This window comes from Carassius auratus, chromosome 25 (genome assembly GCF_003368295.1).
Source record: "Carassius auratus strain Wakin chromosome 25, ASM336829v1, whole genome shotgun sequence".
Taxonomy (NCBI): Eukaryota; Metazoa; Chordata; class Actinopteri; order Cypriniformes; family Cyprinidae; genus Carassius; species Carassius auratus.
This window is the reverse complement of record NC_039267.1, coordinates 4,208,727-4,224,412: the sequence shown is the minus strand read 5'-3', so window position 1 is coordinate 4,224,412 and position 15,686 is coordinate 4,208,727. Positions and strand designations below refer to the sequence as shown.

Genomic DNA, 15,686 nt, shown 5'->3' with positions numbered 1-15,686 from the left:
AAAAGGAGGATTCAAACATCTTGCAATGAACTGATTCAAGTCACTGTGTATGAGTGTGCCTGTTGCAGTTTTATAAAAAAAAAAAAAATATATATATATATATATACTAACCAAACTGTAATGGGGCAGTAATGCACTAAACTGAATTGTTCTGTTGTTCTCATATGAAGCTTTTCATTTTTATTATATACATTTTTGTGAAAAAAGCTGATTCCAGTGACTGCGCAGAAGTTGCATTTTACATTTTTTATAGCAATATATTTAAAGTATATGTATTGTATTTAGATGTACTTTGAACTGAGGCAATAATAAAGCTATACTCAGCAAAAATGTCCTGATCTTCTCTTGATGAATCAGAAAGACAAAACAGCTCTAAAAGAAACTCACTGATAAAATAAGATAATAAAATGTCCTTACTGTTACGAAACTTTAGAAATACTTTTTTTGATGAACAAGTTCAGAAAAATCAGTCTCAGAAGTCTGTTGCAGTTTGTTATATTTTGGTTATATTTATTATATTCAGAATATTTATTTTTAATAACTGAGGCAATAAGAAAATGTTTCCTATACTTCTCACGTGATGCTTGAATGACTGATTATTTATAGCAAGTCGGTTTATTCTTACTAACAAGTTCAAAAGGAAACAATTCACTGATTTCAGTCATTGCACTGAACTCTGCTGCATTTTCCACTTCTTTTAAATATACACTATGTTCAAAGCGGGTTTGCAAATCATTTGAGTCATTTTGGGAGTTCGGAGTATAACGTGTGAATCATTTGAGTCAGTTTGGGAGTTCGGAGTGGGATCATGAATCATTTGAGTCAGTTCGGGTGTTTGTAGTGGGTTCGCGAATCATTTGAGTCAGTTCGGGAGTTCGGAGCGGGATCGCGAATCATTTGAACCAGTTCGGGAGTTTGTAGCGGGTTCGCGAATCATTTGAGTCAGTTCGGGAGTTCAAAGCGAGTTCGCAAATCATTTGAGTCAGTTTGGGGTTCGCGATTCATTTGACTCAGTTCGGGAGTTCAAAGCGGGTTCGCGAGTCATTTGAGTCAGTTTGGCGATCGCGAATCATTGGAGTCATTTCGGGAGTTCAAAGCGGGTTCGCGAATCATTTGAGTCAGTTTGGGCATCGCGAATCATTTGAATCAGTTCGGGAGTTCAAAGCGGGTTCGCGAATCATTTGAGTCAGTTCGGGAGTTCAAAGCGGTTTCGAAATCATTTGAGTCAGTTCGGGAGTTCAAAGCGGGTTCGCGAATCATTTGAGTCAGTTCGGGAGTTCAAAGCGGTTTCGAAATCATTTGAGTCTGTTTGGGGTTCGCGAATCCTAGCTGTATATGGATAGGCATTTTTATCTAATTTAGTAGCTAGTTCTAATTACGTTTTCCAAGCGTGTTTAGGTGTGATATGTGAACTCATATTTTTTGTTTTAATGATGTGCCTTTTAACAGTATCAAATAAACTATTAAAAAACTAAACAAATCATGCCTAAAAAGTGCACGCATCTAGACTAATGTAAAGTTACATGATGAAGTCATACTAGTGTGCGTGTGCATTTTGAGTGCATTCTTTCACTGCATTATTCGGTGTATTCAAATGCATTTATGAATACATGTGAATGATCACAAAATTCAAGATATGAGTGTTAGAAAAATTATATAAATATATACATTTATGTAGTTAATCAATATCACATGAAGAGTGCCTTTACAGTTTTTTCTCAAAAAATCAGCATGATTAAAATGTGATATTAAGTTACTACAAACAATGAATTAATTACAAATACAAAATGTTGCAGAATTATGTAATATATGAATGAATAATAGCCTAAAGAACCTTTGTGCCAAAAGGGTTCTTTCTTGCCATTATAGAACCTTTTGAGCATAAAAGGTTCTTTGGAGTTGAGTAAAGAACCCTATGGTTCTTTACTCAGAGTGTGTGTTTGTAAAAAAACAAATCCATCTTTAAAGTGTTTTAAATCTAAATAGTTGCTTCTATTTAAAATAGCATACTAGTTAAAAAAAAGGACATCTCCTGTTGTCTCTCACATGTCTACTCACAAAGTAGTTTAATTTCTTTCAGTTATGGGGCCAATGGGTGAGGGAGCTCCCTTTTGCAAAGTTCTCCTCGAAGTTCCTCCTGCACCCGAATGCCAAATTATTATTTTTTTGCTCTTGTACCGACAAATACATACAAAATATGTCAAAATACATTTAACAAGAATTAATGCACAGTCCAACCAACAATTATTCAGACACCAGATATAATTTATAAATGTTTTTTACTAGGTGCAGGACACTTTATTTCGTTTATGTAAGGGAGTATAGCAAACTGTGATATATAATACCCCAAAAATTCTTCATGCAGTGGACTACTAGTGAAACTGATTGACAAAAATAATAATAATTGGGACCAGAAATTATTCAGAAACTTTGACCTGACCATGTTTTGCTTATGTCCTTTTTTCTTTAGTTGCTAATGTGACCGTTTCACACCACAGATTGAACTAAATTAAGCATTGCTTGGTAATTGGTCACAAAGTATGGATAGTTGTGTAAATATTATCATACTAACAGTTGTGTGAAGGTTTGGTTGATTGTAATCCATTACAAATCTTTCTATCAACATTATCTGACATTATCAAGATGAATTTGTTCTGACAGTTTAATTATGTTATTACCAGTTTCTAAACTATAGCAAATAAACTGTGATAATGTGAAAATGTTGAATGTCTCTGAATAAATTTAGGTTTGATTGTAGATTTTATTTTTTACAGTAAAGACATTTAATTATTCGGTTTCTGTTCCTGGACGCCTACAGACCTGAAAACATAGTGTAAATTAAACAATTCGAAACAGGCCCCACTGGTACAACCCCGCAAACCCCAGCGATGGCCCTGGTTATGAGTAGCTTGCAGCTATTAACTTCCTCAACATTGAAAGCAGATAAAAACTTCTTCTTGGTTCTGGGCATCTCACATTCACAGCGAGAGCTCCCAGTTCTTCATCTGACCTCTAGGAGAAGCAGTCAAGCTGTCAACACCACTCAAACCCCGCCAGAGCCATAAACCACCTTCATCTTTCCCCCACACACACATTTACCTAGCTACTTCCCATGTTTTCAATGCATGTGAAAATATGTATATTCAGTGTTTGTAAAGCTTCGTTTTAAAGCTTCTTAAAATATGAATTTAAATCATTTGGATCTTGCTGGTGCAAATGAAATCAGCAGATCAAATCAAAGACATAAAATATTTTACCACAGAGGGTAAAAGACTTTACCACCTTGTCTAGGAAGTTTTTCCCCTGTAGCATCTCATTTTTGGTTGATCATCAATATGAGATTTTCAGTATGTAGACAAATCGTTATTAATAAAAAGAACTCAACCTCCAGTTGAATGGGGAGGACATTTCTGATGTTCCTGATGTTGTTGTCTTCTGATAGGACCAGGTGGCCAAAGACAAAGCCATGCAGAGTATGTCCAGCATGTCGTCGGCTCAGATCATCTCAGCCTCGGCGTTTCAGAACAAGATGGCTCTGCAGGGTCTCTCGAGGCCGGCCTACCCGACCGCTGCTGGGGTGAGCGCCTCACACTTAACATCACTGATGAACACCTTCGCTCTGGACAGAAAGCTAATCGTCATTTCATGCCTTTGTTTTTGTAGTTTTGGCATGGAGCTCTCGCAGGACAAACCACAGGCCCTGAAGAGTAAGTTCATGTTGTGTGTGAGTTTTAATATCTTTGTGATTAGATCCGATCAGTTTACAAGGGTTTGCACATCTGACTCAGTTTAATGGTTAGTATGGTGTGCGTTCACAGAGGACACAGAGCTTACAGAGAAGCCAAACCAAACTTGACAAATAGAAAATGTACTTGATCTGATAAAAAATGTGTGACTTAAAAAAAATATATAAATATTGAGAAAATCACCTTTAAAGTTGTCCAAATGAAGTTCTTAGCAATGCATATTACTAATCAAAAATGAAGTTTTGATATATTTATGGAAGGAAATTTACAAAATATCTTCATGGAACATGATCTTTTCTTAATCCTGATGATTTTTGGCATAAAAGAAAAATTGATCATTTTGACCCATACAATGTTTATTTTTAAAAAATGTTTTTGCCTATTGCTAAAATTATACCCCAGCAACTTAAGACTGCTTTTATGCTCCAGGGTCACATATGTATATTATATTTTCATAGTTTTTATTTTTATATAAAATAATTTTAAATGCAAATTTGTACTTGTAAAAAATACTGAATTCCAAAAAGTTGTTAAAACACACACACACACACACACACACACACACACACACACACACACACACACACACACACATAATTTTAGCTTAATTTCTTAAGCTATATATATATATATATATATATATATATATATATATATATATATATATATATATATATACAAATAAAATATATATATATATATAATATATTAAGTTTAAATGGATATATTAAATTAAATATTTCATATTACAATATTTATAACATTTATAATCTATTTTTATATTATTTAACTTTTAAAATGCAATCTTTTATAAAGTTGTGTTATATTATATATATATATATATATATATATATATATATATATATATATATATATATATATATATATATATATATATATATATATATATATATACTGTATGCATAACATCATCATAAACATCATAAAAGCTGTCATGTAATCGTCTTTTCCAAACAGCATCAAGCCGTTTTCTCAACAGAACTTCGTCATGCAGGCCAGCGGTCCTCCGCCGATGACAGGTCTGTATCATTAAAAGCTGCTCCTGATTTGACTGAGCTACAGTTTAATGGTCAGTATGGGTCATGATGGCTTCCTCAGGTTATGACAGCAGCACGGGTCTGTCGATGTCCTCAGGCGCGCCTCCCTGGCAGGGCCGAAGCATCGCCAGCTCCAGACTGCGCATGCTGGAGTTCTCCGCTTTCCTGGAGCAACCTCAGGATCCAGAGACTGTGAGTCCTTCACCGGTATATCACTGATGCTCATGTTGATCAAACTGGCTCACACTTTTCTGTTGGACAGGTCAACAAGCACCTGTTTGTTCACATCGGTCAGTCCAACCCCACGTACAGCGATCCGTACCTCGAGGCCGTGGATGTACGGCAGATTTATGACAAATTCCCAGAGAAGAAAGGAGGACTGAAGGAGCTGTTTGAGAAAGGACCTGCTAACGCTTTCTTCCTCGTCAAGTTCTGGGTAAGAACCTCAGATACGTCCCAACGGGGCATGAAGCTCTCTGTCCGGTCCATGAGGTGATGACCTGTGTGTCATGTTAGTCACGTACATCTGGAAGTGACCCTCTGCCTTTTATTTCTTCTGCTTTCTAACTAATTTGGAAGAGACATAAATGTTTACATGTAATACAAAAAAATTAATTAAAAGTAATACAAACTAAAACAATATCGGAATTAATGAGTGCTGTCGAGCGATTAATTGCGATTAATTGCATCCAAAATAAATATTTTTGTTTGTGCGTGTTCTGTGTATATTTATCATGTTTATATAAATACACATAAATGCATGTATATATTTAATTAAAATTTTCCGTTTATATATTACAGTTATTTTATATATGATACAATTCATATGAATATAAATACATACATATAAATGCATGTAAATATTTTCCAAATAAAGGCTGTATGTGTGTGTATTTATATATACATAATAAATATACACAATACAAACACATATATTATATAAAAAAAAAAAATTAATTTTGGATGTGATTAATCACGATTAATTGTTTGACAGCAGTAATATATACATATATGCATTTATGTGTGTGTGTGTGTGTGTGTGTGTGTGATATTTATCAGCCTTTTGTATTTACTTGATTTTTGTATTTTGCATTTAATTGATTCATTGAAACAGGTTGCTTGAAATGATTGAAACTTACCGAATTTATTTTAAATTTATTATATTATATTTTGTGTATGATTTGTTTTATTATGTTTAAATTCATATTATTTTATTTAGTTTATTTTTATTAAATTAATTTTATTTTAATTTCCTTTTTTACTTTATTTAAAATAATATTTTATTATGTTATTTATTTTTTAAACATAATTTTATGTATTTTTAATTTTATATTATTTAATTTTTGTTTATTTTTAATTGAACTAATTTTCTCTTCATGATTTACTTTACTTATTTTTTATTTTATTTATTTTTATGCTATTTTTAATGTAATTTCTATTCTATTTTTTTTTTTCTTCAATAGTTGTTACATCTGTAAACAACATTCTTATGGTTCCAACTAATTTGCATTTGGAAGAGACAGAAATTTGTAACTACATGCAAATATACAGTAAATTCTCCAGTTAATGGTTACAGTGGTTTGAAACGGTAGTTGTATGTGTGTACTATATTCACAAGGTCTTATTTCTTGAATAAGACATTTGAAGTGTTAAATAACTGTGAAACAGTAAAAGCAGACGCAGGCTGTTCATTGGCTGCTGTGAATCAGTATTGTGTGGGACAGTGACTGTGGAGAAGGACTGAGTGTGGGATGTTGGAGGTCGGAGTGACAGGCTCTGCTCTTTCATTAGAGAAATCTGAGCTTGGGCACCTGTCACTCGCTCCAAACCACACGCTGCTTGCTATTTATAGAGCCTCCAGCCTCCGGAGAGACACTTAAGTATTGTTCAAGTGCTTAATCATTGCCTTTTTGTGTTCGTGAGATTACGTACGATGGGACTGTCTAGACTCATTGTTTATCTATCTATCTATCTATCTATCTATCTATCTATCTATCTATCTATCTATCTATCTATCTATCTATCTATCTATCTATCTATCTATCTATCTTTTAATTTAATCTACAATTATTAATATTTATTATATATTTTATTTAATATATTTACATTATTATTATTATTATTAGATTATTCATATATATATATATATATATATATGTGTGTGTGTGTGTGTGTGTGTGTGTAAATTTTATTTTATCTAAAAAAATATATAACAGTTAATATGCATTTTATATAATATATGTCATTTAATTATTAATATTTTAATAATTATTTTGTAAATATTATTCTTTTTAAATAGTTTAAATGTCTTTCTATATATACATTATATTTATATGAATATAAATTTCTTTAAAATATATTTTATATCATGCATATATAAATATAAATAAATAAATTATTATATATATATATATATATATATATATATATATATATATATATATATATATATATATATATATATATATATATATATATATATTCTCTAAAATAAAATATTTATAGAGATATAATTTTGTATTATTTTATATATATTCTTTTCAAAATATTTCAACTTTTTACAAATGATATATACACAAGTGTTATTTAAAGTTATTTTGTTTTGCTTTTTATTAAAAAAAAATAATTATACAATATGCAGACATTTTTTTCCACTGCATTAACTGCCCTTCAGGGACGAATTAAAGTAAAGATTTGATATTAGTTTTTGCTCCGGCATTGAGAATCCTGCATTTTCTCTGCGATCAGTATCATCTGTTGAAATGCTGGCATCATGACACCCAACAAAACAGGAATTGTTCATTAAAGAGCATCTGAGACCTTTATCAGAGCCCGGGGCCCTTCAGGTGTCCGTGAAGAAACATTAGATATATTAAGTCCATTAAGATCCGGCTATAAAAAGCGTCATCAGCACGGCCGGGCTGCCGTTTCCCGCGCTCATAAGTATAGGTCATGACTGGGGCGTCCTCGGGCACAGCTAGTCATGGGGACGGTGACAGGCCTGCTAGCTTGTTCTCCGAAGCTATGGCATTCTAGATTAGATTTCACGCCGGCTGTGGCCATCATCTCACAGCGCGCCTCGCGGCCCTGTCCTAACGGATCGGCCCCTGCTTTTGAAGTGCGCTCGCAATCCGATTTGAGCCGGCCGTGCTAAATTGTTACACACGCAGCCGGACGCGCTAATGCGATTTGGAGCATGGCGGGCACTTGATTGTAATTGGATGAATTCCCGCGCAGAGAGAGAGAGAGGCAAGCGGGCGAGTGAGAAATGAAGATAAACGAGGGAATAAAGCGGAGAGGGGGACGGGGACGGTGTTGTGCTCTTAATGGGACGTTATGAGGCTTGGGCGCGGGGGAAAAGGTGAAGCTGCTTTACCTCTGCGCTGCTGTGAATTGTGGGATGCGATGATGGCTTTTCAACTGGCCTTTCGGCTCTCACCGACCCGGCCAGGGGCTTTTACTGTCTTATATTAGTCATGTTTGACCCCAGAGTCCAAGGAAAGCAAGAACAATTTATATTTCACATTCTGTTTTTTTTTTTTTTTTTTTTTTTTTTTTTTTATGTATTATTTTTTATGACATTAAACTTATTTAACAACACTTAACCTTCCACCCCCAATATATATGAAGATATTTGAAATGAATATTTATATAAATTAATATATGCGTTTTTTATGAATACATAATACACGATACATAAAAGCTTAGTATTGTTAAAATAGGCTTCATATTTGCTATATGATCATTAGAAGTTTAATGAAAGTATTCTTAAATATAATTACAAGTGTGTGTTTGTGTCAAATACAATATATATATATATATATATATATATATATATATATATATATATTGTGTGTGTGTGTGTGTGGTGTGTGTGTATATATATATATATATGAAAATATTCTGTATAATTTTTTTTTTATTACCTTTAGGACTTTTTAAGTATACTTAACAGCATATATATTTGATATAATTTTTTTATTTTAAATATTTATAATAATATAATATAATATAATATAATATAATACTTTTTTTTTTTTTACAAATATATTATATATAAAGCATTATATATTTTTTATTTTTGCACTATGACATTCATTTGCATTGAAAATGTCACAATACGTAACATTTTAATGTTATTAAAATAGGCTTCTTATTGTTGATGCAAAATATAATTGAATATTTAATATATTTTTTATTATGTAATGATATGCAATGCAGACGTTTTTAACAGGTTTGACAAATATTTTCAATGCATTTTCCTCTCATAAAATAAAAGGCATGGAAAATAAACAAGTGAAACCACAGTAATACCATGTTTTTGGGTCCCTTCCCTAGATAGTATTCTCTGAAGTATGATTGAAGTGCATGAATAGTACGGTACATATAACAAAATCTATATATGATGCAATCAGTAAACCATCCCAGTATTTCTTTAGTAAACTTCCACGTGTGTGTGTGTGTGTGTTGTGCAGGCGGATCTGAGCATCAACCTCCAGGACGACAGCAGCTTCTTCTACGGCGTCTCCAGTCAGTACGAGAGCTCAGAAAACATGATCATCACCTCCTCCACTAAAGTCTGCTCGTTTGGGAAACAGGTGGTGGAGAAGGTGGAGGTAGGAATAAATGTGACCTGTCACAACGTGTTTACTCCCAAAACATCTTACAGCCAGCACAGTTCCGTCTAATTGTTTTAAAGGCAGTGAGAAATAACATTAGCGGTCAGACCGGGAGAAAGATCCCCTCCATATGCAAATAGATCAGCGTATTAGGTCATCATAATTGTGTTATGTGGCATGTGTGTGTGAGTTTGAGAAACAGTAATCACCTGTGTGTCGTTCAGACGGAGTATGCACGCTTCGAGAACGGCAGATACGTCTTCAGGATCCATCGATCGCCGCTGTGTGAATACATGATCAACTTCATCCACAAACTCAAGCATCTACCAGAGAAATACATGATGAACAGTGTACTGGAGAACTTCACCATTCTGCAGGTAACATCAGACATTACCTGCAGACACACTATTACACTAACTACAGCTAGTTACTAGTTACTAGCTGAATACAAATGCTGGGGATAGAAAATAAACCTACTTTAAACTATTCCTACTTTAATTTTGTTCTGTTAATATACACACACACACACACACACACACACACATACATTTATATAAATATATATAAACACACACATATACCCACATATACATATACATACACACATACACACACACACACACACACACACACACACACACACACACACACACACACACACACACACACACATATATATATTACATTTACATTTATTCATTTAGAAGACGCTTTTATCCAAAGCGACTTACAGATGAAGACAGTGGAAGCAATCAAAAACAACAAAAAGAGCAATGATTTATAATTGCTATAACAAGTCTCAGTTAGGTTAACACAGTACACATAGCATGGGATTTTAACTAATATAATAAATAAAAAGAAAACAGATAGAATAAGAAAAAAAATAGAGCAAGCTAGTTAGAGGTCTTTACACATACACACACACAAACATATACAATTGCATAATAAATGAAAAGAAAATAGAATATAAAAAGATTAGAAAGGTAGTTATATTTTTTTAAAGAATAGAATAAGAATAGTGAGTGTTAAAGTTAGAGGGTCAAATAAAGATGGAAGAGATGTGTTTCAAGCCGATTCTTGAAGATGGCTGAGGACTCAGCTGCTCGGATTGAGTTGGGGAGGTCATTCCACCAGAAAGGAACATTTAATTTAAAAGTCAGTAAAAGTGACTTTGTGCTTCTTTGGGATGACACAATCAAGCGACGTTCACTTGCAGAACGCAAGCTTCTAGAGGCACATAAGTCTGAAGTAATGAATTTAGGTAAATGGGTGCAGAGCCAGTGGTAGTTTTGTAGGCAAACATCAATGCCTTGAATTTTATGCGAGCAGCTATTGGAAGCCAGTGCAAATTGTTAAACAGAGGTGTGACGTGTATTCTTTTGGCTCATTAAAAATTAATCTTGCTGCCGCGTTCTGAATTAATTGTAAAGGTTTGATAGAATTGGCTGGAAGACCTGCCAAGAGAGCATTGCAATAGTCCAGCCTGGACAGAACAAGAGCTTGAACAAGGAGTTGTGCAGCATGATCCGAAAGAAAGGGCTTGATCTTCTTGATGTTGCATAAAGCAAATCTGCAGGATCGGACAGTTTCAGCAATGTGAGAAAGTCAGCTGATCATCAATCATAACTCCAAGGCTTCTAGCTGTTTTTGAAGGAGTTATGGTTGATGTGCCTAACTTGATGGTGAAATTGTGATGTAACGATAGGTTTGCTGGAATCACAAGCAGTTCTGTCATGGCAAGGTTCAGTTGAAGGTGATGGTCCATCATCCAGCAAGAAATGTCTGTTTAGACAAGCAGAGATGCAAATAGCTACCGTCGGATCATCAGGATGGAATGAGAGGAAGAGTTGAGTGTCATCAGCATAGCAGTGGTATGAAAAGCCATGTTTCTGAATGACAGAACCTAATGATGCCATGTAGACAGAGAAGAGAAGTGGTCCAAGAACCGAGCCCTGAGGCACCCCAGTATTATACGTATATACTATAAATACTATTGTTAAATTAGATTTTAAATATATTTTATTTGTATTTTATATCCCCAATTATACAGTCATTTTTACTAAAATAAAACAAACTAGACTTGTTGAATGATATTGCATTAAATGTATGGTTTCACACTAAAAACGATAAAAAAACTGTTGTATTTTGACAGCAACTATGATCAATTTAGTTTAGAGTAAAACTAAAACTCAAAACTGATTTTTAGCCTACAAATCGACGAGAGCACCAGACAGAGCAATTTTTTTCGATCACACAGTTGTCCTCATTGTGAAGTGATTCCTGCAGCTCAGCAGTAAGTGTGAGTTAATTCAGTTTAACATCAGCCGTCATTACAGACTCAAGACTGCTGAAGAAAAGAGAAATGAGGCTGTGACAACAGCTCCAGTGTGTGGGACGCAGCCCTCTGCCGAGACCCCGAAACAATGGGCCTCTCACCCGACACAGAGGGACCTCACACACAATCACCCGATTGAGTCCAAACGACTGACAGTGACGCACTCGGACCAAAACAACACTCTACATATGTCCTTATTCATGTAGTTCACATTACAATTATATACTGAATATAGGCTATAATAAATAATATATGAATAGTACAGCAGCATATAGATAATGTAAATATATGAATAAAATCAATATTATCTACAAATAAAATGTATGTATATGATTATGTTTAAAGTGAGCCAACATTTCTCATACAATAATAAAATAGATCGATTTTTTTTTCATTTAAAATGTGAAATGTACAATTTAAGTAAAGGTGTAAATAAAGGGAACAATGTATAATATTGTATTATTTTGGAATGTGTAACATTGTATTTGATTAGGGATTTATTTTATATTACAATTTTATTATATTTCAAAAAATTGCAACAAATGCATTGCTAATATATTATTTTTTTCTTTTACATTTTATTTAAAATTATTTTCATTCATATTTATTATCATTACACTACAAAATAAGTTTTTGTAGTGTGTCATATATTAAATATGTATGTGTGTGTGTGTGTGTGTGTGTGTGTATGTGTTTATGTGTATGTGTATGTGTGTGTGTGTGTGTGTGTGTGTGTGTGTGTAAGTGTGTGTGCAGAAAGTGAGGCAACATTTGTCATGTTTCTTGATTCAAAAACTAAGATATTAATAATTAGTATTAGTAAAATATCCGACCCTGGGTCAGATATGCTTCATAAACCACATTTGCTGTCAATGATTTTGTAGGAGCCAAATTGTTTTATGTTTTGATGTTTAACGAATTGTGTTAAATTATAATCAACTCAATTTTGAACCGTTCATGGTTACATCCGTTCAAAGTTATTACTAAGAAAATAACTCGTACATTGTTTGTCTTCATAATGCTGCATCAAAATGAAAAGCTCCCTGTGATTGGAGACACTTACACTCCCAGAGGATCAAATCAAGTGGATCCTGTGAGCGTAGCATGAAGTGCTGCTCGTTGACCAAACATTGTGTCTGTGTTGTAGGTGGTGACCAACAGAGACACTCTAGAGACCTTGCTATGCATCGCATACGTGTTTGAAGTGTCCACCAGCGAGCACGGAGCCCAGCATCACATCTACAGACTCGTCAAAGACTGAGAGCGAGCGTCTGAGCTCACTGATCTACAGACGCCGCGGCGCCCCCTCCTGGACGCAGCCCAGACTCCTGAAGGGGTCCCGAAGACACGCCGGGCACAGGACTCTCACAGGCACAAGCAGAGAATCTGCAGGAATGGCAAATCTGAATGTCATGACATTTGAATTTCTTTCTTTTGTATATTGAGAACGAAATGCATGAGAAAGTTCTTTGGTTTTTCTTCATTTCATCTCATTTTAGCCCCTAAGTGTTTGTATTAGTGTTTGTTACTCTGGGTGTGATGGTCACCTATTTGTTTTTTGTTTTTTACAAAACCAAAAGTGGACAAACAGTAGTTTTTCATCATTTATCAGGACTAAGGTGAACAGCATAATGACTGAATGTTTAAGTGATGTGTTTTTTCGTAGATTTGCTATATTGTATTTATCAGATGTATTCTTGAATGTGGAAAACTTAAACTCTGTACTGATCTGAGGAAGCCGGAAGATTCTGGGGGTTTTCTCCACAACAAGGGCTTGTAAAAAACAGAGAGGTAACTGTGTAATTTTACCTGACAGCAGAATCAGGCAGTATGAAACAGTTTGATATTTGGAATAAAGAGTGTGTTATCCCTTTAAACTGATTATTTTGTTCTTCTGGTGCACATATCAGTTTCATTTCTTTCATTACTAGTTGTTAGTGTTTTATTTGCAAATGAAACATGCACTGCAGAGCAGTTTGTCCGTTTAGGGCTACTGTAGAAGTATGGTGGCGCAAAATAGCGACTCCCATGTAGGGACCCGTGGTGTACAGTGTGTAGATAGAAATTTCTCAGTCTAAGGTCGAAAAAAAGCAATGGTTCATTATGTAAGGTCTATGAAAACATATTTGTGTATATTACAGAGCAAGAGCATACAGAGCATTTGTGGTTCAAAAGTGTATGAATATAATTTTTCGTAAAATAAGATTGTTTGCTAGATAAGGCTCCTATTTCCTCTGCTGGGATCGCTTAGAGCCCTTTGAAAACTGCATTTTGACCTTCAAATCATTGGCGCCTTCGAAGTCAACTATAGGGAGAAAAAGTCCTGGATTGTGTTCCTCAAAAAAAAAAAAAAAAAAATGGGGGTGAGTAAATCATCAGGATTTTCTATTCTGCAAACAAACTTTCCTTTAAAAGACACATTGGATGAATTAGTAGAGATACAGTTTTTAGAGCCAGATTGTTATTATTATTTAAAGTGAATGAATCTTCCTCAGAGGAGTGACAAAAACAGCAGCTCACTTCACTGTCTGACTTATAATATAATCACATCCATGTGTTAACTCATTAATCTGTTGCTTGACATCTTCATATTTAATGAGAGAACTATAGTTTACAAAGTCGGGCATCACTTGTTATGATTTTCAAAGCATAGACATGTATACCAATATAGAGCGACTACTGATTGTTCAATAATTTGATTGAACAACTAGGTGTCTGTTGTCTGCCGTCATGTCCCCACCAATGCCAAAATCAAACCCTCTCCCTTTGGGTTTTTTGTGGCAAAGACTGAATCTTTTTCCGCTTTAGATGCTAAAATAAATGATTCTACGGAAGACACAGAAATAATATTTCCACCAAAATATTAATGATTAACTTAATGATTTCTATCCTACATAAATAAAGTTGTTGTTTTAATGCTCAACAATCAAGAACAGTACACATAAAATAATACAAAAAAAGATAAACAATAATAACAAAAAATTAAGTAAACACAAATAAAAGGAAAACAAACGGGGTTGTTAATATATTACAAACAGAATTTTTTTTTAATTAAGACTTATTTATCATTAAAGATAGGGAAAAGTTAGAAAGATAAAGTTTAAAGCTGGAGTTTGAATATCTGCATCTGTGGATATTAATTTAGCAACAAAGCAAATCAGATTCACCAAATAAAACGGTTTCATTTTAGATTGTTCATACTCATAAAACCCAACACTGTGTCCTTCCAAACAGAGTGCATTCATTATAAATGTCATTTCTAATGAAAAATCTCTTTGTGAACGGACCAAAAGAGATGAACAACAGTTTCAAGAGTCATCACAAAAACAGCAACTGGAGGACATTTTTTTTCATGTAATGTTTTTCACGATAGAACTTACGGAATATTTTGTAGCAACTCTCCTTTACTTTGTTAGTAAATAGGTATTAGGAAGCACCCACACTTTTTTTTCCTTAGCAAATGCATTATTACAATAAGCAGTCACAGATGGCAGAGTAATATTCTGCTGAAATAATGAACTAACTATCCTATTATTATTATTTTTGCATGGCTACATAAAAAGTTATATTTATTTGTCCTGTCTAATCTGTTTGACGTCACAGCTCAAGTTTAGGAGCCATCAGCCAATCAGCGTGCGTCATCTAGTGGTGGAAACATCTCTACTGAACGTCGCATGTCACTTCATCGGCTTGTTGCACATGATCACAATCTAAACTTTAAATATAATCATACTGTTCATCGACATATATTACTGTACTGACACTGAGAAAATATTAGCATCCTGACCCTGCAGGCTCCTAATGCACATGAAGAAGTCAAAATAAATGTCAGCGTTCTTAATAATGGCAAGGATTGATCTACTGAAGCCTTTTTAGTACACACAGCCAAATGTTCTGTCAAACTACGCCATTGCCCTTAAAATTCACC

The 15,686-nt window shown here is 34.0% G+C and overlaps 1 protein-coding gene across 4 annotated transcripts in view; it reads left to right on the top strand.

Annotated features, from left to right (window-relative positions):
• Positions 1-13,631, top strand: part of LOC113043025 (transcriptional enhancer factor TEF-3-like) — a 35,632-nt gene extending 22,001 nt beyond the window's left edge. For 3 of the 4 annotated variants that reach the window (XM_026202120.1, XM_026202118.1, XM_026202121.1), the window contains 8 exons: positions 3,443-3,577; positions 3,664-3,707; positions 4,725-4,786; positions 4,866-4,996; positions 5,067-5,240; positions 9,280-9,420; positions 9,648-9,800; positions 12,906-13,631. In XM_026202120.1, coding sequence (XP_026057905.1) covers positions 3,467-3,577; positions 3,664-3,707; positions 4,725-4,786; positions 4,866-4,996; positions 5,067-5,240; positions 9,280-9,420; positions 9,648-9,800; positions 12,906-13,019 — 930 coding nt within the window. In that variant the 5' untranslated portion in view covers positions 3,443-3,466 and the 3' untranslated portion in view covers positions 13,020-13,631. The remainder of the gene's footprint in view (positions 1-3,442; positions 3,578-3,663; positions 3,708-4,724; positions 4,787-4,865; positions 4,997-5,066; positions 5,241-9,279; positions 9,421-9,647; positions 9,801-12,905) is intronic. The other variant, XM_026202119.1, reaches the window with a different exon arrangement.
• The last annotated feature ends 2,055 nt before the right edge of the window (positions 13,632-15,686 follow it).